The following is a 23837-nucleotide window of genomic DNA, read 5'->3' on the forward strand; positions in this document are numbered from 1 at the left end:
CCATTATATGAGAATATCACAATTTGTTTACTCATTCTCTTGCTGATGAATAATTAAGTGTGCTTTTCAGTGTTAGGATACTATAAATAGTGCTTCCATGAATTATATCTTTACATGACTTTTGGTGAATATCTATACACGCATTTCTCCAGGGTATATTCCTAGGAATAAAATTGCTGGGTTATAGGGATATACATGTTAAACTTTCACTGATACAGCCAAAACATTTTCTGATGTGGTTATATTAGTTTACACTTTCACCAACACTTCCACTCAGTTGTTCCACATGCTTACCAACACCTGGTACTATCTTTTTCATTTTAGCCTTTCTGATATAAATGTACTGGCATAGCATTTTGATTTTAATTTACTTCTCTAATGCCTAATGATTTTGAGCACATATATATTGACTGTGCATTTGTGTGTCATCTTTTGTGAGGACCCTTTCCATTATTTTCTCTTATTGATTTATAGGAGTTCATTAAATACTCTGGAGACTTTTTGTTGTTATATTTATTGTGAATAATTATTCTAGCTACTGGCTTGCATTTAGCAGCTTTTTTGAGGAAAAATTTACATGTCATACAGTTGCCCATTGTAACTATACTGTTCAGTGATTTTTTTTTAGTATATCATGCAGTTATACAATCATCCCTACGATTCAGTGTTAAGGTACCTCCTTCACCCTGAAGTTTCCCTCATACCTGTTTTCTGTCAGTCCCTGCTTCAACTTCCATCTGCAACCACTGATCTATGTCAGAAAGTGAATATTCTCATGTTTCTGCATAGTTAGGACTTTCTGACAAATGTTACTGGCACCTGGGTCAAAGGACAAGCTCGGACGTTGAAGTGTGTTAAACAGGGAATTATCTGCTCTTAAAGAGTAATAAAACTTACTTCTGTCAGAGCCAACTGCTTGCATTTTGGGGTACTTTCCCCTCTCTTTTCTTCAGAACATTTATTTACAGTCCAAAGGACTGTAAAAGACCAGGGAGCAAATGTTTCTCTCTCAGGAAGGGAGGAGAGGGAGGGCATTTTATTTATATATATATACACATACATAGATATATATGTGTGTGTATATATATATATTTCCAGATTCATAATTTTAGGCTTCCGTTCCTATGATGCAACCCCTGTACATGTAGTGCTAAACATGCGGCTCTCCTTGCATCACCTATGCGACACTGCTGCCGTTGCTGTAATGAACAGTGATGACTCTGAGTTCCAGAAACCTCATGGTTGCATTCGGGATAACAAGGAATAAATACAGATCATAAAAACTTACCAAGTTTACTGACAAGAATGGGATCCTGTTTGAAACGTGGTTTTCTGAAAGAGATAGAGGATGACCTCCAGGCTAACTAACAGGATTTGAAAGAAGACAGCAAGAGCCAATAGCAGACAGTTTGAAAGGATTGGAAGACAATTGTTGGTCAAAGGCTGGGGGTAGGTTGGAACAAGCAGCCCAGATGGTTTTAGGTTTTAGAGAAGGCTTTTAGTTTTTGCCCTCTCCTAGCAAGAGAAGAAAGGGTCCAGGAATTCCCAACGTTGGGCTTTTGGTGGGTGAGTAGAGAATGTTAGAAATCTATGTTGTTCGCTCCTCTATGTAAGAAGAGAAGAAATACCCAAGGTAGGCTTTGGATGGGTCCCAAGTAGAAGTTACCTTATTCACTGCTCTCTCTTCTGGGCAGAAAGAGAAAGCATTAATTAGTTCCCAAAGCTGAAGCGGCTTTGGACATTGCAGCTGCTAAACTGCTTGGACCTGAAGGGAGAGGTGGCTCACTTACTCAGGTGGGAACAATTTGTTGGCTTCCAGATTGCTCACTCCCACTCTGATCTCAGCTCCTTGAAGAGTTGGGGTGGGGCTCAGGTCTTCTCGTCACCAGAAGGCTGAGATAGCTCTACACATTCATCCCTTTATGCTGGGAGAACTTTGGAAGGGAGGAATTCACTTGTTGATACCTCTGTTGTTGTTGGACATAGCTATAATGTGCCTAGTTCTGTGGCAGAAACGGACGTGGGACTTGGGTATGGAGAAGGGTGCCAAGAAAGTAGAATGCGGAGTTATGGTTGCATGTGAGTTCAGAAAGAAATAGCCCTAGCACAGCCGGGATGCTGAGAAGTGCAGAGGCAAGGGGACCAAATAAAAAGCTAAGGGAAAAACCTCTCCACCCACCCGCCTCACCTAGTCTCCGCTGCCACTGCAGCCGCCATGGCTCCCAGCTGGGAGAGAGCAGGATTCCTCAGAAGCTGTTACCTTAATCTCTGAAACACTACGTTAACTGTTAGGATCTTGAGCAAAACTTGAAGAAAAGAAAAAAAAAAGTTTAATAAAACACTGTATTGTGTTGTTGCTACTATGTCTGACTGTATAGTAAAAATAATTGCAGGACTTTTTATGCTTGTAATTCCCCGGCTCATAGGTGCTAGAGGGGATTATTTAATCAGGAATAGCTAAAAATAGAGAAGTTTTAGTGGGATCTGCCTTAGAGACAGAATAACTCTCTGACTGAAGACTTAACGCTGTTTGCCCAAAGGAAGCTTCTGGAAATTCTGGTGATGATGCCATAAAAAGTATGATTTCAGATACTAAATTAAATCAAGACTTTTTAAAAAACCTTGGTTATAAAAAGTTTTTTTCCTCACAGTTGTTTAGGATTTAGAAGGTCAGCTGAAGGTATTCCCTGTTCATCCTCCATGTTCAACCCTGGAGTTGAAGGACTTTAATTCTTAAAGCATTGTTTCTAGAAAGATTAATATGATGGAAGTGGTATTAAAACTGATTTTTGGATTTTTATACTGAAAGGCAAATTTTACTTTTGTTTGATTGTTCAATAAGATGCTCTCTATTTATAATTATCAGCTGAAGAATTTCTACAAAGAGTGGATGGGTAGACATTTCTAATATGCCTTTGCTATTCTGTTGTTTGTTTTTCAATTATTCGGATTGATTTTACCTGAAACTGCATAAACCAACTGGCAAAAAATGTTATAGGATTGCAGTAAATTTGAAAATAAGGAAATTTCAAATCATAGATATGAAATTGAAAGTTAGGTAAATACGTTCAAATCTACCTAACGCCCAAAGGCAACATTCAGGTTCTGTGCTTTAAATAATACCATGTTTAACCAATGAATCAATCAAATTCATAGAGATGCTATGACTAGTAAAATATTTAAGAAAAATATATCTTTAAAAAAGCAGAATTTCGGCTTTGCCATATTGGAGAGGTTTGTAATAAAATACCCAAGGATGTGAGGTATATTCCATTTGGCTTTATAATTCTATGAAGACATAGAAGTTTATTTGCTAATTATATTTTTTTCCTTTCATGATTTGGTGCAAAAAATTATTGACAATTTAAGCCCTCATCTCTTCTTTCTGGGAACTCATTTAAGCTAATGTATTCTGTAATATTCCAAGTAGCGTTAGAATAATCATGTTCAATCCTGTTATGTAATAAAGATGATAGATAAAATTTGCTCTCAATTTTGTGTAATTTTTGCTTTGCTCTTGCTGTAACACCATGTTCCTATAACTATACAATATTAGAGTTGGTTTTTTATAGTGTTAGAAATTTCTGCATTTCATATCATTGCTGCTAAAGGTATTAAGGATGATTAGTTCTATTTTTCTTTTTTTTTTTTTTTTTTTTTTTTTTTTTTTTTTTTTTTTTTTTTTTTTTTTTTTTTTCTCACTGCAAGCTCCGCCTCCCGGGTTTGCGCCATTCTCCCGCCTCAGCCTCCCGAGTAGCTGGGACTACAGGCGCCCGCCACCTCGCCCGGCTAGTTTTTTGTATTTTTAGTAGAGACGGGGTTTCACTGTGTTAGCCAGGATGGTCTCGATCTCCTGACCTCGTGATCCGCCCGTCTCGGCCTCCCAAAGTGCTGGGATTACAGGCTTGAGCCACCGCGCCCGGCCAAGTTCTATTTTTCAACAATGAAATCCCTGTACCAGAAATAGAAAGTGGAAACTTAGGCAAATGTGGCTGAACATATGGATAAATGTGATTATCTTAATTATTCACTCAAAAACATTGAGTGCTAAGTATGAGTAGGGCATCATTTTATATACTGGCCATGCACATGTAAACAGAACTTACAGAAATCTCTTTTCTTAAGAAGCTTACATTCTAGGGGAACGAAACAGACAATAAGGAAAACTTGTGGGTAAAATCTGAAGCATATTAAATGCTAATGAGAAAGATCAAGCTGGAAAGTGGGGTAGCCATGGTGGGAGGATGGTAGCGATGAGGTGTTTGGTTTTTGGGTTCATGGCTGCATCTTCTAGGAGAATGTACACTACCCGAAGGCAGGGTCACACCCGAAGGCAAGGACTCTGCCTGATGTCACTTGCCATCACATCCCATGCACACCATTACATGGGGCACTTGACAAATGCTGAATGAATGGATGGATAAACTTGGTGTAGAGTGAATCCTCCCCTTATCGTGATCTACTCTTTTTTCACACTACTTTATATAGTATATAATGTTATAATTAGTTGTGTTTATTATTTATTGTCTGCTTCACTCAGCTGGAAGATAACCTGCCCAAGGGTAAGAATTTTTATTCATTTCATACACTTATATATCCCAAGATCCTAGAACATTGCCTGAGAGAGTGACATTCAGCATGTATTTGTTGAATGAGTGAATGGATTCTATGAAGTCATTGCATGAGGAAATAAAGTAGCTATTAATTTACCATAGAGGAATTGTGCTGCTTTTGGCAAGGAAACTTTTTCCTGCCAACATCACACATTCTGCCACTGACAAATTCACAATTTGTATGTTCAAAAATGGTATGAATAAAATGCTTAGGAAGCTGATCCTGATGTGAAATTCATGTGCCTTAGAAAATCAAGAAACACCTGCACATGAAAATACATAGCATTTTTAGTTATATTAGCCTTAACCTGGAAACAACCCAAGTGTCCATTAACATGTGAAAGGATAAAAAATGGCATATCTATATAATAAAATACTGTTCAGTAATATAAAGAAATAATGTGGAGATGTGCACATTAATATGGTATATTCTCACAGAGGAATGTTGAAAGTACAAAAAAGTGTAATTATTCAACTATCAATGACAGTGTTCCTCCGTGCTTAAAAATTTTTAAAGGGGCCTGGTCAAGAAAACAAAAATATCCATTCATGAAGAAAGAGCATGTAAAAACAGATGAAACAAGTTCTTTAGTTATACTTGACAGTTGACAGACCTGGGGTAGATGTTTTCACTGGCTGAAAGGCACTACAAATGTTTTCATTGTTGATGTTTTCATTGGAAGAAAATGTTTTTATATCCGTTCTCAACCCAGAAACATAGCCATAGTCAAAAATTATTTTCTGACAAAGCTAATGAGAGTTTCTTTTGAAACCCTAAGAAAGATCAGAGGTTTAAAAGAGGTGCAGTTTACACTTGAAAGAACCACAGGCAGCCTAGAAACGCATCTTGAAGATCACAGTTTAGGAAACTAACACCTGAGAATGAATTCCCCATATTAACATGGCATCAGTGATTAGGGCACAAAACTCAAGGACAGTGTTTTCCTTCCTGTCCATCTTGAAATTCCTAGTGATTTGCTGACAGCATTTTTAGAAATATTTTTGTTCATGACTTATATATGACTATTAGAAAGGATTTTGATTTCTTGAGGGCAAGACACTGAGACTTCTCGTAAACCACATCCTGCCTAGAGCCCTGGGCAGGTGGCAGGTACTCTCTAAAACAGTAATCAACATCCATGAAGCCATTTCCAGTAGAACACTGTGGGCTAAATTATTTTCACTGAGAAGATTATAATCATTTATAGAGAACTTAGAATTACACCACAATAGGTGATACCTACTGGTATTTCATAGTCCTAATTTGTCTCTTTGCTTCTTTTTTTATCTTTCTAGGAACTTGTAGAAGATTCTATTTTTACACTATGTTTTCAATAACAGTATAGCTCCTCAGAATGCTAGTCCTGTGCATTATGCCACAGAGAACAGTTTTGTGGTGAAATTATGAAATACTGTATAACATTTTCCTTCTGTCAGGGTTACAATGCAAGCTAAGATTTTAAAAATTCTAAGAAAAATCTGCATTGAAGTGACTCCTTTGACTTTCTTTAACCCAACATCTCCCAAACTTACTTTCTTCAGAATTCTTTTTTAGTGTAAAGATGTCTATTTTTTAAAAGTGTATAAGATACCATCTATTTTAAGACGTTATTTATGTGCCACTGGGAAAGGAAAACATGAACAATATGCCTTTATTTTTAAGACTCATTTAAAAGATACTGTCGACAAAACACAAACTTTAGGAAATACAACTTTACACTATAAAATAAACTGGAGCCATATATTCTAGAAATAAAACATTAAAATTAAAATCCTTTAAATCATCTTATCCAATTTAGTAATTTCAGTACTAGATTACAGATTCTTGTATACATTTTCAGAAACTGTGAGCTGTGATATAAATGTATTATATCAGTCCTTTGAGCTGTGATATAAATGTGTTTAATGGTATGCTGTCATACCACACACATTTTCTTATCACAGTTATAACTTCAAAGATCACAATTCTAGCTTATCTGTGACTTTTCAAGTGTATACCGTGAGGCTTCGAGGCCTCTGTATTAGGAGAGGGCACTTCAAAGAACACACCAGGGTCTACAGGAACCACACCAATCTATGCTCATTGATGACCCATGATAAACTTCATTACTGATAATACTCCTTTAATTATCCTCATGACGTTTGCATGTGTGGCTTCCAAACAAGGTAACTTACTCCAGGCAGGATCCATATATTCCATTTCTCTGTATCTCCCCACAGTGTCCACTTTGTATAAGAGTAAGGTTATTACTTTTAATGGCAAAAACCGCAACTACTTTTGCACCAACCTAATATAAATGTTATTTATTAATATGGGAACATCTTTCTCCATGTCATAGCCAAGTGGAAGCATCTATCTGTAAAATCATATTACTGTGGTTGTTAGCAAACCATTCCTTCAACTGCCTATTAGTAAAGATTTTTATTTTTTAGGATGAGTGATACAATTTTATCTAGAAGTTAGATCAGAAAAGCCACAGTAAATTTTCTAGTGCCATAAAATAAATCATTTTAATAATTAAGATACATAAATAGTTTATGATAGAAACAATAAAGTTGTCTCAACTCTGCACAAACATTGAATTTCCAAGTAATTTGTAAGGAATATATTCATCTTATTACATTCAAAATCATGGTTGAACAATGATGATTATGTTTTCTGAATGATGTTTTTATAGTCTATGAATTTGCACAGTATTACAGTAATTTATAGTATTACAGTGCTTGGTAATTTGAAGAAATGAAATAAAACTCTTCTAATGGTATGCAGGAAATAAAAATAAAATAATTAAAGTCATTTGCATAACTTTTTATGACAACAAAATAGTATTTTTCTGTAAAAATAAATTAGGTTTTTTTATACTGAAATGTTCTATTAAAGTGTTTAGAAAATAGTTACATTCATTGTGGGCAGTGTGCTCAAACATTCTTATTTACCATTCCCTCATGCATGATAAAGTGAGGTGCAAGCTGTTCACATGTGAGAAAAACAGCTTTTCACAGGAAAAGAAACACACACACACACACACATATATATATGAAATAGAATTAATTTAGAAACCCAAGTGTCATATGACAGAGATACAAAAATTCACAAAGAAAATATATTCGTCAAGGCCTTTGAGGTGACACATCTTTGACTGTAATTTATCAAAGGTAGTTTTAATCATGCTACCCTGTAACTTCCATCAAATTAGCATGCTTGCGGATGGTATGTTATTGTACTCCTCCTATAATTTAAAGCAGTGTTTGGTCAATTGACTGAAGCACAGCAGTCGAACTCAGGACTCACCACGTTTTCTAAAGGAGCAAGAGAAACAAACGTCTCCACTCTAAGCGTGGTTTGCAAGAGTAGCACCTTTGGCACTGAGCAGAACAGTTTTCGGTGTGGCGGCCAGGTGACAGAAGTCTCTGGAGTGGCACAGCATGAAAACAAGCCTGACGCTTAGGGCAGCGATATTATCGAGCCAAATTTGCTGGTTTACCTAGGAAACAGATGAAAGATAAGAACTGATTAAAGTTTAACCGAACAGGAAATATTTGCGCTTATCCACAAGTAACACCTGAATGGCAAGTTGAACCTGAGACTGTTTTCTGTTGTTTCTTTTTCTTTATTTTGCTTTTCTTTTGCTTTTTCTCAGCCCGATTTTTGTTTGGCTTCTTTTTCTTGGTTTCTTCTTTATACCATGGTCCCCAGACCCCTCCATTGAGCCGAGGGTTACTTCTGGGGTCTTTGGGGGGATACCTGACCGGCACTGCAGTTTTGTTGAACTGTGAGAGCCTCCGTAGGAGCTTCTTCACGATTCCCGGATACCTGTTAGATAGGTCCACCCTCTCATATGGGTCGGCAGTGATGTTGAAAAGCCATACACTTTTGCCAGTTGACAAGGTAATCCGTTCATTGTGCCACCGGTTCGGTCCCAGGTTGCTGAAAGACTGAGGGGGCACCCAGTCGCTGTAGCCAGGATTTCCTGTGAGCAATTTCCAGTGCTGCACTCTGATGGCTGACTGGATTGCAGTGTTCCAGATCCCATAGCCTGCTGCCCAGGAGCCATTTTTTGCCTTGGTATATATGGGGTCAATGTTATGCAAAATATCTACTCGGGGTGAGCGAAGACCCTCACTTATGGTCTCCCAGATATCATAGCCATCTAGTTGAATATCCTCATCAATCTGTCCTTCAGCCAGTGAAATCAGAGTGGGGTACCAGTCAGTGATATGCACAAGTTCCTTACACACTGTTCCCTTGTTTTTCAGAAGTGGGCTATGCACAAAGCCTACAGCCCGGATCCCTCCTTCCCAATATGTTCCTTTGCTACCTCTGAGAGGCCAGTTACTCCCTCCTGCTGTAGGCTGGCCACCATTATCTGAAGAGTAAATGATGATGCTGTTGTTATAGAAACCATAAGTCTTTAGAGCCAGTGTCACGTTGTTGATTGCTTCATCTAAGCAGGAAAGCATGGCAGCATATCTCCTCCTGTTTATGTTGATAATGGATCTGTAGTGTTCAAAATACCTGCCAGGAGCTTGCAGTGGTGAATGAACAGCTTGATAGGCAATATATAAAAATATAGGCTTTGTGGGGTTATGGGAAGCTAAGATTTGCTGTACTCTCTGAGTGTACATCTGTGTGGAGTATATGCCATTGTCATAGTCCCAGGCAGCATTGTCGTTTTCATACAAGTCATAGCCACACATCCCAGGACTGTCACATTTGTAGTGTGTATAGTAATCCCCACTTCCCAAAAGGGAACCAAAAAAGGTATCAAATCCTCTTTTGGTGGGCATGCATTCTTTTCTGTAAAAACCCAAGTGCCATTTTCCGACCATATGCGTTGAATATCCAACCTCCTTCAGTTTCTGAGGTAGGGTGGCATTGTCCAGAGGTAAACAGTTGGGTTGGGTAGGTCTTATGATAGAATGTTGAAGTCCGGTGTGTATCTGATACCTTAAGAAAAGAGAAAATTTTTATCAGGGCAGGATAAAAGAGATATTGTACATAAAACAGTGATCCCTAAATTAAATAATGTTTCTATGGGGATCATTGTGAAATTATAATTGACCCCAATGATAAATGACCAATTCAGCATTTCTACTCTTTACTCACAAGTCTTACTCTAATTATCTTCCTATTTAACATTTGAAATACATTTCAATCTAAACCAGTACTTTTGAAACTAAGTTTTTGCCACTTATCTCAAAGTCTTTTTGAGACCGAATCTTGGTTGTCGCCTAGGGTGGAGTGCAGTGGCGTGATCTGGGCTCACTGCAACCTTCACCTCCTAGGTTCAAGCGATTCTCCTGCCTCAGTCTCCCCAGTAGCTGGGATTACAGGCATGCACCACCACACCCAGGTAACCTTTTTGTGTTTTTAGTAGGGACGGGGTTTCACCATGTTGGCCAGTCTGGTCTCAAACTCCTGACCTCAAGTGATCTACCTGCCTTGGCCTCCCAAAGTGCTGGGATTACAGGCGCAAAGCCACAGTGCCCAGCCTCAAAGTCTTTTAAAGTTCTTTTAATGGAATTAATTTGAATAAACTTTAATCTCTTAATTATATGACTGAAAACTGACAAGATAGGAGAAAAGATATATAGAATCAGAGTATTATTATTATTATTGCTTTTAACCTAGGAGCCTTCTAAATCATTAGCTCCTAAATAGTTTCCTGAAATCATTTATTTCAAGCTAACTATGAACTACTAAAAATACATGGAAAAATTATAGAAAAATCTCCTGTTTGATTGTCAAACAATAGTTCATTCTTAATAGCTAATCTGTTAGATCTCTGAAATGAGAAAGAGGTTTCTTTCTCATTTCAGAATTGAGAATTGAGAATACAATAATGTATTCTCAACAATACATTATTGTTTAAAAATCATTTTAGAATAAATGTTTTAGCTAGTGCTACAAATTATATTTTTCAAAAAATAACAGGTAATAAGTCCTTGAGTATATTTCCCACAGTGTCTCTTTTTAAAAAAATTATAGTCACTTATAGTCTAAGAAAGCATAACACTTTCTAATATGTTAAAAATTAAGTGAATGTTAATTTCTTGCATTTTTCTCTTTCCAGTAGTATTTTGCAAAGGGGGTTTTCCAAGAAGGGGTTATTATTACACAAGTGTATGAATTTTCACTTGGGCCAAGACATACCAGTTAGTTTCTGACATTTTGAAACTGATTGATTCTATAGTTATAAGTACAAAAACACTTTTAAAATAGAATATATAAAAATGAAAATAAAATTAAGGTTGCAGAAAGTTGTCAGGGTAAATATGTAGATATTCTTGGAATCAAATTAAAAAAAAATTGAGGTCAAAAGCGATTTTTTTCACAGGGATTTAACCTGAAAGGCCAATATGTTATACATGCCTTGGATTTAATGTTTTAATGATAGCATGATGAAACTATGAGCTTTTTGAAGTGTTAATCGCAACACACACTGATGTTTCTGTGGGCGCTGGAGTGAAGTCTGATCACTATTGCAAAGCAGCATTCACGTGGACCCTATTTACTCTGCTGATCTATTTAGCTGTCAGTTTTGCAATAGTCATGGTCGTGGTAATTTAAAATGTAAGAAACTCCCAAAGAAATAGTCATTTCATAAACATCATAAGTACCAAGTTTAGAAGGCATTATTACTGTTCTTGATCTTTTTTTTTTTTTTTTTTTTTTCAGACAGAGTCTCACTCTATCGCCCAGGCTGGAGTGCAGTGGCATGATCTTGGCTCACTGCAACCTCCGCCTCCCGGGTTCAAATGATTCTCTTGCCTCAGCCACTCGAGTAGCTGGGATTACAGGTGTACACCACCACACCTGGCTAATTTTTGTATTTTTAGTAGAGATACTGTTTCATTATGTTGGCCAGGCTGGTTTCGAACTTCTGACCTCAGGTGATCCACCTGCCCTGTTCTTTATAAGTTTTGGTCCAGTCCAGGATCCAAAACATTCACTTGTGAAAAAACTAATTTTAGACACAAGTGGATGTTTTCTAAAATTAGAAAAAACTAATTTTTTACACAAGTACATGACAAATTAGTAAATACCCATTAATGGAAACTTGGAGGAAATTAAAAAGGGAGACATCTATATGGGTAAAATTTTGGGGAATCATTTATGGGAATGAGTTATTAATAAAACAATTATGTTATGCAGAAAATAGATTTGACTGGAATGGCTATTCAATTTATCAAATAGTAAACCAATTAAGCATTTCTAAATAAATTGGTCATTGTCTCACCTATTGACAAAGGCAACAGGAAAAGAGGCTTATGAAAAACATAAAATACAGGAAACATGTGCAGAAAATAAAAGAGACGGCAAGAAGAGGTTTGCTGCTTTCAGAAAATGGTGTAGCATTCGCAGATAAATAGGAGTTCAGAGCTATTAATCAACTATGAGGTTTGTTTCTGTCTTCTGTAGAAAGTAGAATGGTTTTTAAATTGGAAAATGTAAAACCAGCAATATAAAAGTTTGACAGCAGCTTATAACAGGGAAGAGGTTTTCAGGGCAGCTCCTGTTTCAATGAGTTCCAGCCTCTATGGTGGAATAGGAGGAAATTTCACATAATTTGGGGCGTGAGTTAAGGGTGTAGGTTTTGGAATCAAACAGACCTGGGTTTGAATTTGCTCCACTGCTTATTATCTTTCTGGTTTTGGGAAGTACTTAATCCCTCTGATCCTCAGTTTCCTCATCTGTAAAATAGGGATAATAATACATATTGGGTTGCTGCAAGCATTGGAAGGGAGCAGAGTCTAGTAAGGAGGGTACATTTAATCAGTGATAGCTTTAACAGTTATCCCAGAGTGCTGAATTGGGTGTCACTAACATTTGCATAATCCTTTTTAATTTATAGATTTTTATTCATATGCATTATTGCATTTAAGTTTCATTACAACAGTGAGAAGTCAGATTACTTAAGTTCATTTTATAGATGGGAAAATAGAGATGTAGAGAAATTGTGGTTTTCTCCCCAACTTAAGTTCATTTTATAGATGGGAAAATAGAGATGTAGAGAAGTTGTGGTTTTCTCCCCAGCACCCTTAACCTGCCCCATCAGGTTGTGAAACTGATTCTTGATCAGCAGTGGCAAAGTCCGATGTTCTTTCTGTTCTTATTGAGAGTTAATATCAGTACTTTTTGAAAAATCAAGGAGCAGAGGAAAGATGCCAGAAGTCTTGAGAAGCAAATCTGTTCTAACTTTCCAATTAAAGAAAGGAAGGATGTGTAAACTGGATAGTGAGACTTATGTTGATCCCAGAAAAATTTGAGAATGATTTTTTTAAAGTACATGATTTGTGAGCATTTCAAAAATAACAAATGAGACAAAGTCAAAAAAGAATACTCCTGCCAAGTTAGCTTCATTGTCTTTTTAAAAAAAGATCAGCATTAGGTAAATAGCTTAGGAATGATTTAGCATTTGAAAGGGCTGCCCATTATTCTTTTTTTAAATAAAATAATGAAAAATCAACTGTATGTTAGCAGTGTAGTTGGAGATAAGAATGATAATCTTACACTTTAATGAAAGTTAATATAATATGAATTTTTTTTTTACTGATATGCTCTTCTCTGATATGCACAACTCTGTGGAGCAGGTAGGAGTGTTTCATTTAACAGAAAAAAAGGAAAGAAAGAAAAACAATTCAGAAAATAAGTCCTCACAGCATTACTCAAAATAGCAAGACCTGGAATCAACCTAAATCCCCATAAATAATTGATGCTTAAAGTGATTATGCATGCACTATTTTTTCTAACTCAATATCTGTATGTGAACATTGTTTCCTATAAACAGAATAAAAATTTCCCAAATTAAAAAAAAAAAGAAAATATGATACATATGATCCACGGAATACTATGCAGCCATAACAAAGAACAAAATCATGTCCTTTGCGGTAACATGGATGTAGCTGGAGGCCATTATCCTAAGGGAATTAACACAGGAACATAAAACCAAATACCACATGTTCTCACTTGTAAGTGAGTGCTAAACTTTGCACATGAACACAAAGAAGGGAACAAAAGACACCAGGACCCACTTGACGATGGAGGGTAGGAGACAGGTGAGGACTGGAAAACTACCCATCAGGTACTATGCTCACTACCTGGGTGACGAAATAATCTGTACACCAAACCTCCGTGACATGCAATTTACCCATGTAACAAAACTGCACATGAAACCCTAGAACCTAAAAGAAAAACTGTAAGGAGTTAAAAGAAAGAGACTAAAGAGACATGACAATTAAATGCAATATGTGGTTGTGAATTGGAATAGTTTCAATAAAGAACGTATTTAGAGAACTGGCAAAACTTAAATGGGGTCTTGGGATTAAAATGGAATAACAATGTTTTCTGATTTTGATGGTTTTGTGGCTAACATAGGAGAATACTCTTGTTTGTAGGAAATACTAAAGTATTGAGGGTGATAGGACATCATGTTGGCTCTTAACTCTCAATTCAGGAAAAATGCTATTGGTGCTGTACTTGCAATTTTTCTATAAGATTGTCTCAAAATTTAAAACAAGTTGTAAGAAAATCTAACTGGGATAGATTAAAGATATTTTATTTAAAAATCAACTTTTTGCATGTTAACTGTATAAGACTATATCAATGGATCTGAGAAGTATATCAGACTACAAATTTAATAAAAAGCAAAAGAGAAAAATGAGAGCTATAATTATAATTAATCTTAACATTAGATAAAGGCAGTGTGTAAATTCTGATGAGTAATAATCCTCTTATGTTAATTAGAACACATCTGAAAAATAGTATTCAATATTTAAGCATGTACCCCAATATATGTACATTTACTTATTTATAAATTACACTCATGCATATTGTATTATTTTAGGAACATTATAAAACTTACACAGAATAGAAATTAAAAGGGATGAGATAAAAATAAATGTAAGTAGAATTTCTTATATTTCTTTTTGCATCCTAATGAATCATCTTGCATTACCCTTTGTGTATGTACTCCAATTTGGAGACCACTGGTATAGAAAGTAGATTTTAGAAAGATGAGAGTTGAAACACAGATGGTTTAGAGAAAAATTTTTCTAAACAATTCTTCTAATTGTTTAGAAGAGATTGTTTAGAGATTGTTTAGATTTGTCTAGATCAAAGATGATGGTGGCTTGGACTACCATCTAGTGGCAGTAAAAATGGAAAGAGGTGGATGGATGAAATGTATATTTGGATTTAGAAATGATATGATTAAATCAGTGAGAGAAGGATAGAAGGAGTGGAAAAGAAAGGAATTAGGAATGATTTCTAGATTTGTTTTTATAACCTGGAGAGTGGTGGGTAGTTCAACTCCTCTCTGTTTTATTTCAAAGTATAGAATTAGGACTAATGGTCAATATTATAAAGAGGCTGATTTCAACTCAATGTGAAAAATAACATTCTAAAAAAGAAAATAAACAAAAAAATAGTAAACAGGCTAGATAAGCATTTGCCAAGGATTCTGTAAAAGAGATTCTTGAATTAGAAATGAAGTATTAGATGACCTCTGATATGGTTTGGCTGTGCCCCCAAATCTCATTTGACCTGTAGTTCCCATAATCCCCACATGTCGTGAGATGGACTTGGTGAGAGGTAATTGAATCATGGGGGCAGTTTTCCTCATGCTATTCTCGTGATAGTGCGTAACTTCTCAGGAGATCCTGTGGTTTCATAAGGAGCTTCCGCCTTCGCTTGGCTCTCATTTCGCTCTCCTACCGCCATGTGAAGAAGGATGTGTTTGCTTTCCCTTCTGCCATGTTTGTAAGTTTCCTCAGGCCTCCCCAGCCTTGTGAAACTGTGAGTCAGTTAAACATCTTTTCTTTATAAATTACCCAGCCTCAGGTATATCCTTATAGCAGCATGAGAACAGAGTACTACACCTCTAAGTTTCTTTCTAACTGTAAGAATCCATGAGTCAAAGACTATTGCTCAATGTGCCAATAAAGGGTCTCCATTTAACATCAGAACAGCTTCACAATACCAAGTTTATAATATAATTTACAGATATTTCATAGGGAAGATTCCACAAATATCAATGATATATTTAACATTTATTTGTATAAGATGAAATTAGTTTAAAAACAGAATTTTTATATAATATATTTCAAATGCTTGCATTACCTTTGCTAAAAAATAAAATAATTTTGAAATTTAGTAGATTTTTTTAGTCTGTCTACCTTGTGAAGAAAATTCCATATGAATAATAGTAAACCTAGAGTTGTTGCCAAATCTGTTAAAAGCAATCGCCATCATTCTAACTTTACTGCCAACTTAAAAGAAAAATGCTAAGTACACATTTCAGCTTGGCATTAGAATATGTGAAGGTTTATAATTTTTTATATTAATTTGTATTACTGGGTGCTGGATACTATAGTCTATGAATTCTCCTTTGACTGAAAATATTGTCTAAGGTAATGCTATTGTTTTAACCTAATTACATATTTAGTGTACTCTTGTAAGTGGGATAAAATATGAATACTAATAGTTTTATGCAGACTTTAAAGTCCAGAATGGTTAGGGAGTAAAAAATAGGCCAATAGTGGAGTAGAAATTCATATTTTGAAGGGAAGGAAATAAGTGCAAGAGACTATACTTTACAAATCAAATATCACTCAGATATTTATGTAGGAAGAATATAACTAATTTTCCGTATTCTGAAAGGTGTTTGCTTATGACTGCCTTCCAAAAGACTCTCTTGTCTATAAATATATTCTATTTATGGGCCTTAATTTTATCTTTCAGTTAATTATATCATCTGGAAAGGGGTGAAAGAGGGGCAGGCTGTGGCAACAACAAATCTATGCCTAGTTGTTTAATCTCATGAATTAGTGAATTAATTGCTTAACACTCCTTCTACACTGTGCTAGCTTTGGGGATTATAAGAGGTGAATAAGATGGTCTCTGCTCTCAAGGAACTCAGTGTAATTGGAGAAACAGACAAGCCATTAGGGCATTATTATGATAGGACTAAGTGTTACAGTAGAGAACCACAGCATTTTATGGGTGCTCATAGTAGAGTCAGGAAACCTCTCAGAAGGGGCCATGTTTCATTTGAGTTTTAGTGCATTCAGGAGTATTTGGGTGAGTGTGGAATGAAAGCAGGTAGTGCGAGCAGCTGAAACAACTTGGACAAAAGAGCATTCACAAGGGAAGGTGAATCTGATATGATTTTTGCAGGAGGAGCCATCCAGGTGAAGAGTTGAAGGGAAAACAAGGAAAGTGTTTCAGTAAGTGTAGAATGTTTGAATGCAAAAAGTGAGAGAGAATTTGGGTCTCTGTAGCTCAACAATTTATAATATTAGAACATAAGGGTAGAGATTCAGACATCTTGATGGGAGACTATAGAGGTAAGTAGGTGTTCAATGACAGGGTGCTGTATTAGAGGATAGAGCTGTGCTAAGGTTTTCTTACTTAATGTGAAGGTCACAAGAAGTCACAGAATACTTTTGAAATGAGAATGATGCAATCGAAGCTTTGCTTTGGAAAAATCAACTCTGGTTGTAGTGTGAAGAATGGATTGGAGTGGAACAAGACCTAGGCAGGAAGATGTGCCCTGATCTAAGAGATAAAGGGTGACATCCAAGACTAAGATTTGTTACAGTGAGGATGCAGTAAAGGGAAGATTAGATATTATAAAGAGAGACATTTGATAGGGTTACAGACTATATGTGGGAAGTGTGGGAGAAGGAAATGTTAAAGATGAGTCCAAAGTGTCTGGTCTGGGTAGCCGGGTGAAGGGAAATCTTTACATTGAGTTAAGAAATCCAGAAAAAAGGGATAGGAATAAATAGGAAGACAATGATTCCTGCCCTGCATTTAGCTAGAGGCACCTGTCAGATATCCACTTGGAGATGTATAGGATAAAGTAAAATAAATAATTGATGAATACATTTTAGCTGCTTCTGCCACACACATGCACAAAAGGGTAACTATGTGAGATGCTGAATGTGTTAATTTGCTTCACCATAGTAACTAATTTAGTAGTTACGGATAGCCCATTATATCATACTGTATACATTAAATATACACAATAAAATTTATTTAAAAGAAAATAGTGGTCAAATTAGGTCACCATAATGTTTTTCACCTGCATTAAAGTTAAGATGATATGTATTTCTTAATGAAAAATAGTGGAAAGCAATGTTACAAAAAAAATGCAATAATTTAATTATGAAATAGAGATTTGAGACTCATTAACTTTTAGGCGGTAGGTGAATTCATAGGAACTCATGTCATCATCTAAAGACAAAATGGAGAAGGCCATACATGGAGCCCAGGTGATACCATCATTTAGAAGAAAAGCAAGGAGCAGCATTAAAAGAGTCTGAGGTAAATCAGCTACCCTGTGAGCTAGAGCAGTGGAGAAGAGTTTTAGAGTCAACTGCATCACTTACTATAGAGAAGCCAGGGAAAGTGAGAATTGCACAGGAGCAACTGGATTTGGCAATAAGCATGCAGACCTTATAAGCTATTCTCTAGTAGAATGGTGTGGGAAGAAACCGGATTATAGTGGATTGAGACATGAATGGAAAGTGAAAACGTATAGATGGTAAGCATACAGTATTTCAAGATACATAGATGGAAAAAAAATAGAATATGGTGGGACGATAAGTGCTGATGTAGAAAAGTGTTTATGATGTATTATTAAGTAAAAGATCATCTAGCTATGGCAGAATATCTATTGTATTATTACATTTTTACAATAAAAAATGTATAGGTTCCATGAGGGCAGGAAGTTTGTTCACTGGTATATCCATATCACCTGAAACAATACATGGCTCATAACAGCACATCAATTGTTGAATGAATAAATGAGAATGTGTATGTGTGTGTGTGTGTTCATAAAGAGATAAAGATAAAGAAAAATGTAAACATATATAGCAAACCGTTGAACATGATTATTTCTGGGAACATAATAATTGTGGGAGGAGAGAAGCTTTCAACTTGTTATGTAAATTTATAAATAAATAAAATTTAGATGATTAGGTTTCAAAAACAATAGCTTATTCTACTCAGACTAATTGTATCAAGGCAACTAATTAATTTGAAATAAAAAAGATTAAATCTAAATGCCAAATGAATGGATACATTCACTCATCTCCTGTTCTGCCTAGCAGGGACATCTGCTCAGGAGATTACCTTTGGTCTAGACAAAAGGGGATGGAATGAGCTAAATAAATTCTGTAATTACCCCTGAAATCCAGAGAAAATGTCTCCTTTCACTACACAAGCAGATGAGGAAACTTGTCAAGTAACTTTTAAAATTTCTGCCTTTGGATAATCTTTCCTAGTCTCTGCTATTTGTCTTTGCAATTGCTTTACTCATCCATTGTCGGTGAACCTTCAGGACACCAAAGCTTTTTCTACATTGATTACAATGTTCCTGGTCTCTTTGGAAACATAGCTACAAATAACACGCTATGTGATTGTTTTCTGGAAATAGTTTTCATCCAAAAGTAAGTTTCTTTCCTACTAGATGGTCTTTTCTTTGACTCTTATTATCTCATGTTCTTTTCTCTTTTTTGGAATTATTTATTTGAAGACCTATACTTCAAAAATTAAGATTTAATATATAAGTTACAGACTACCAAGTACCTATTGACATGAATATTCACTTATGTAATTAATGAATCTCTCATTTATAAAATTACTTACAGAAAAAAATTTAAGAGTGAACTCCAGGGGTACATTTTTAAATTATCTAATTTACAGAGACTGTTTCAAGTATACATACACTCCATAAAGCAAGTGGACCCATACTGTCAAAATAATATTTATATTTTTCTTACTATTTTCAATATGTCCACAGAATAATATAAAATTAAGTTTTAAAGAAATGTACTAGTTTTTACCTCCTGTATTCTAAGCAGAAATTGCACTTAGATGAACAGACTGGGGAGTAACTTAAATACGAAACTATTCCTGATACTACTAACTTTGCCCTATAGACAGAATGTGTTAAGGAAGATATCCTTAAGAAATATCATAGTAATATTAGTTAGAATCCTCAATGTAAGGTATAGATTGCTTAAAGAGAATTTAAAATTCTTTCATTTATAATTTTTATTTATTTAGTTTTTGAGATGGAGTCTTGCTCTCTTGCCTAGGCTGGAGTGCAATGGCGTGGTCTCAGCTCACTGCAACCTCCACCTCCCAGGTTCAAGCGATTCTCCTGCCTCAGCCTCCCGAGTAGCTAGGACTACAGGTGCCCACCACCACGCCCGGCTAATTTTTGTATTTTTAGTAGAGATGGGGTTTCACCATGTTGGCCAGGCTGGTCTCGAACTGCTGACCTCGTAATCCACCCGCCTTAGCCTCCTAAAGTGCTGGGATTACAGGCGTGAGCCACCGCACCCGGCCTAAAACCTTTTAAATATTTTGAAAATATGATCTCTCACTCTGCTTTATATGAATTGGTCCATTAATATTTAGTTATTCTCATATGGGCAGGACTGCCATATTTAAGAATTTTAACATTTTCTTTGTACCTTTGACTTTGAAGAAAGAAACATTATCACAATTTCGTATTATGTTCACCAGGTGGCTCTTCCAGAAAACAGCCCAACACAAAAGTGATAATGTTCTTCCATTCTTGAGCAGAATTGCTTTCTTTTAGCCATGGTTAGGTGTCTTTGCACCTGCAGTTAGCCACACATAGATGAAAGTATTTCATGTCAAACTCATATGGACATATCAGTGTCTTAGTTGCAAGCCATGTGACAACAAACTGAAATTCAGGATAACTTAGTAGAGAAAATGAGTAGTCTCCAGAAAAAAAATCACAAATTTATTAAGTACCCACACTATTCCAGGCACTGTACTGTGGAGAAACATAAAGAATAGTGAGAGTTTATGACAAATAACTCTTTAAGAAACATTGTGACATACTATATATCCAAAGTAGACAATAAATTTTATGATTTAGAGAAAGTTGAGAAGATAATATATTTGCTTATTCTTCAAAACAGTTGAGTTTGTGGTACTGTCCGTTGATTATTTATAAAGGACATTTATAATTCTGTGTTATAAAGCAGTTTCAGCTGAAAATAAAGAGAATTATTGAGTAAACACTGCATTAATTTGGTATGACCAGACTCTCAAGGCTAGAGGTATCTGGGTATCATTGTAGGCTACAGTGATACCTGATTAATACTATCAATGTAGGCTACAGGTATCATTAAAAATAGTATATAAGCTCAATTAACAGATATTAGATATTTTCCCTAAAATATAAATCTCTGAACTTGTAATCTATCTGTGACTTTGCCCTTTTATTAGCATCTTTTCTAAATTCCAATACTAATGGTTATTGGCTCTGTCTCTAATACAGATATTGAGCTATTTTGAATAGTTGAGGATTTATTATTATGGCAGTATTATTAAGCAATTAGTCCTGGCAGATCAAGATATGGAATTAACATTTTATATTCTGAAGTGAACTTTATAAGTAGCTTTAAATGAGAGTAAGAAAATTAGCAAATTAAAATGGACCCTTTGCCCTGATATTTATTATAGATCATCTTTCCTCCTCTATTACATGTACAGTAGCATGGTTATAGCTGACTTAATTTATATAATTCTTTTCATTTAATTTTCTCCTTTATGTAGAAAACTACCCAGAGTTTTTATTTGAAATATATTATAGAGATAATAATTTTTAAAACCAGAAATAAAAAGAAAAAATAAATACACCCTGAAGATCTCTAATAAATAAAACTGTTGCCTCCAGGATGAAATTCTCCCCACTCTACCTCTGGATCAGAACATCTTTATCACAGTTATCCTTCATCTGCTGCAGGTAAAATACTTGCCTCATTCCTGTCATCACTGAATATGAAAAGCAGATGCTCTGCACTCTTTCTACAACAATAGAGATCATATTTTTGTTCCCAGAAAAGACATCCCAAAATTACAAGTGAGAAGTGATCACTGCCTAGGCAGACCGTTTTCCTCCAGTGAGGGTTCACTGCTTATAGACTGGAAAGGACACTAACTGGAAAACTCGCAGTTTTAATCTCACATGCTCTCTGGCAACTGTCTTATTTTCTGCAGAAAGTTTGCCCCTCATGGTCAGGGTTGAATCCATAGCCCAATGTCTCACAGGGTATTTCCTGGGTGGTATGTGAGAAAATGAATATTTTATATTTATTATAAATCTGGTGGGTGGAGAGATTGTTAGAGGGCTTACTTTATCTCTGGACATCTGCCTAATGACTTGACGTCATAGGAATTTCTCCAGCATGTATTGTGGAAACAATCCGGCGACCTTTTCTATTGAGAGAACCCACAATATTAGAAATCAGAATGCCTGGATTTGAATTCTGCTCTACAGGCTGTGTAACCTTGAGCATGTTGCTCAACCTGAACCTCAGTTTTTTCATCTATAAGGGAGATATTAATGACAGCAGCACACCAATGCCACAGGATTTTCTTTTTCTTTTTGGTTGGTGAGGTATATAATAAAATGAAATAAAATATATTAAACATATTGCAAATTGCAAAATTTTATAAAAATGCTAGTTATAACTAATTGTTACTACATGTTCTCTCTTTTTTTCTTTTGTCCTCTGGTCCATCATCTCTTCAACTCCATGTCTTCCTCCCCCTTCTACTCTATCGTGTGCAAGTGGTGAAACCAAAACTAAACCAAAGCAAAACATGATACCATTGCTTGGGTCTCATGAAATACTATCTTGCCCACTCTCTTTCTTTTTCCTAGTAGTCAGATTGGAATTTCCACTTGTCAAACTGAAGTTCAACCCATGAAGTTGCTTTCTGTTTTTCCTTTTATTTGACTAATGTGTCAGTTCTTTAAATATCTATAGAGGAATGCAAATAAATAATTAACAGTGCTCTAGAGGGAGACACAAGTTAACTTGCCAATTAACTTTATTTTTACAAAAAAATAAATATGTGGAACAGAAACATTTTGTAATAAGGAGGATAGGTGCTGAACCTAAAGGAAAATTCATGGTATGCTGAGTTGTAATTACTTATACTCAAAAACCAACTGATGGATACATCTCAGCTGGGATACTCCATCCAATTTTTTTCTTATTCTTTACTCATATCATAACAGATATGTTCCCAAAACATTATACAAATACTGCATCTATTACCCTGGGAAAGCCTCCCCATTTTTGACCACAGGTTTCTCGGCTGATTGTATTCTGGGAAGCACCCAGAAAGTACCATTAAAATTCACTGCAGTCAAAGCTGTTTTTTACAGTGTTGCTTCTCTTAGTGCCCATTGCCCCCTTTCCTGTACCAATGAGAGGAATTACGTGTCCTCATGCTATGCCTTGCCTGCCACCTCCTTTCAAAATTTGTGTTATAACATTCAAAACTATCGCCTTCATATTATTGAGCTTTTGCAAACCTGGAAAGCAAAATGTTGTTTTAGCTGTCTTTTTACCAAGATATGAGACACAGATTCTCAAAGTTAATTTAAGGGTATTTTATAATAATGTAAGTGAAAATGCATGTAAAATTGCAATGATTAGCTAAAAATTATGTTCAGAAGCCATATTAATGAAGTTCTTATATGTCACATTCAGAAAAAATTGTATTAGAATACAAGTTAAAAATAAATCATTCATCACAATATAATTAGAGGAATATTAAGAGAATAATAAGTGATTTGACCTTCTAAAAGAGAATTACATTATTTCCCTTTGAAATTTACCAGCATATTATTAGAATCTTCAATATGATTCTTATGAATCTTCAATATGATTCTTCAATATGAATACTTACCAATAACTCTGAAGTTCTATTATGCATCCTTTATATTAGGTTTATTTTACTTTGAATTGTTATCCTGTAAAACAATATAACTGAAAATCAAAATGGCAAAACCATTTCAAAGAATTTCTATGTCTCAGTTTCCTAATTTGCATTAAATGGGATTAATAATAACACTTTTCTCACTGAGTTACCGTGAGGATTAAATGAGCTAATAAATGTGAGGTATGCAGAATAATGCCTAACACATAGAAACACAATATTTAAAAACTTAGAGAGTTCCATATGGTTGTTAGAATTTTATCAACCTCACATTTCCCAACCTATTGGTTATTATCTGCTCTTACCTAACCAATGAGTAGTAAGAATCTCTAATAAACCACCACTTGTCAACTTTTGGTGCAGTAACAAAGAAGAATATCACAATTATCAGAAAACATGACTCAGGCACACCTTCCTTTTCCAACTACATATCTCCA

The 23837-nt window shown here is 35.4% G+C and overlaps 1 protein-coding gene across 3 annotated transcripts in view; it reads right to left on the reverse strand.

Moving 5' to 3' along the window:
• The window catches only part of ARSJ (arylsulfatase family member J), a 99910-nt gene that overhangs the window by 16040 nt on the left and 60033 nt on the right, over window positions 1–23837 (reverse strand). The window contains exons 3-4 of one of the 3 annotated variants that reach the window (XM_010381490.2): window positions 8195–9561; window positions 7017–8098 (exon numbers count right to left, since the gene is read on the reverse strand). In XM_010381490.2, coding sequence (XP_010379792.2) covers window positions 8073–8098; window positions 8195–9561 — 1393 coding nt within the window. In that variant the 3' untranslated portion in view covers window positions 7017–8072. Of the gene's footprint in view, window positions 1–7016; window positions 9562–23837 lie in introns of those variants that run through there. The other 2 variants (XR_749946.2, XM_030926142.1) reach the window with 2 other exon arrangements.

Source organism: Rhinopithecus roxellana, chromosome 2, assembly GCF_007565055.1.
Source record: "Rhinopithecus roxellana isolate Shanxi Qingling chromosome 2, ASM756505v1, whole genome shotgun sequence".
NCBI classification, from domain to species: domain Eukaryota; kingdom Metazoa; phylum Chordata; class Mammalia; order Primates; family Cercopithecidae; genus Rhinopithecus; species Rhinopithecus roxellana.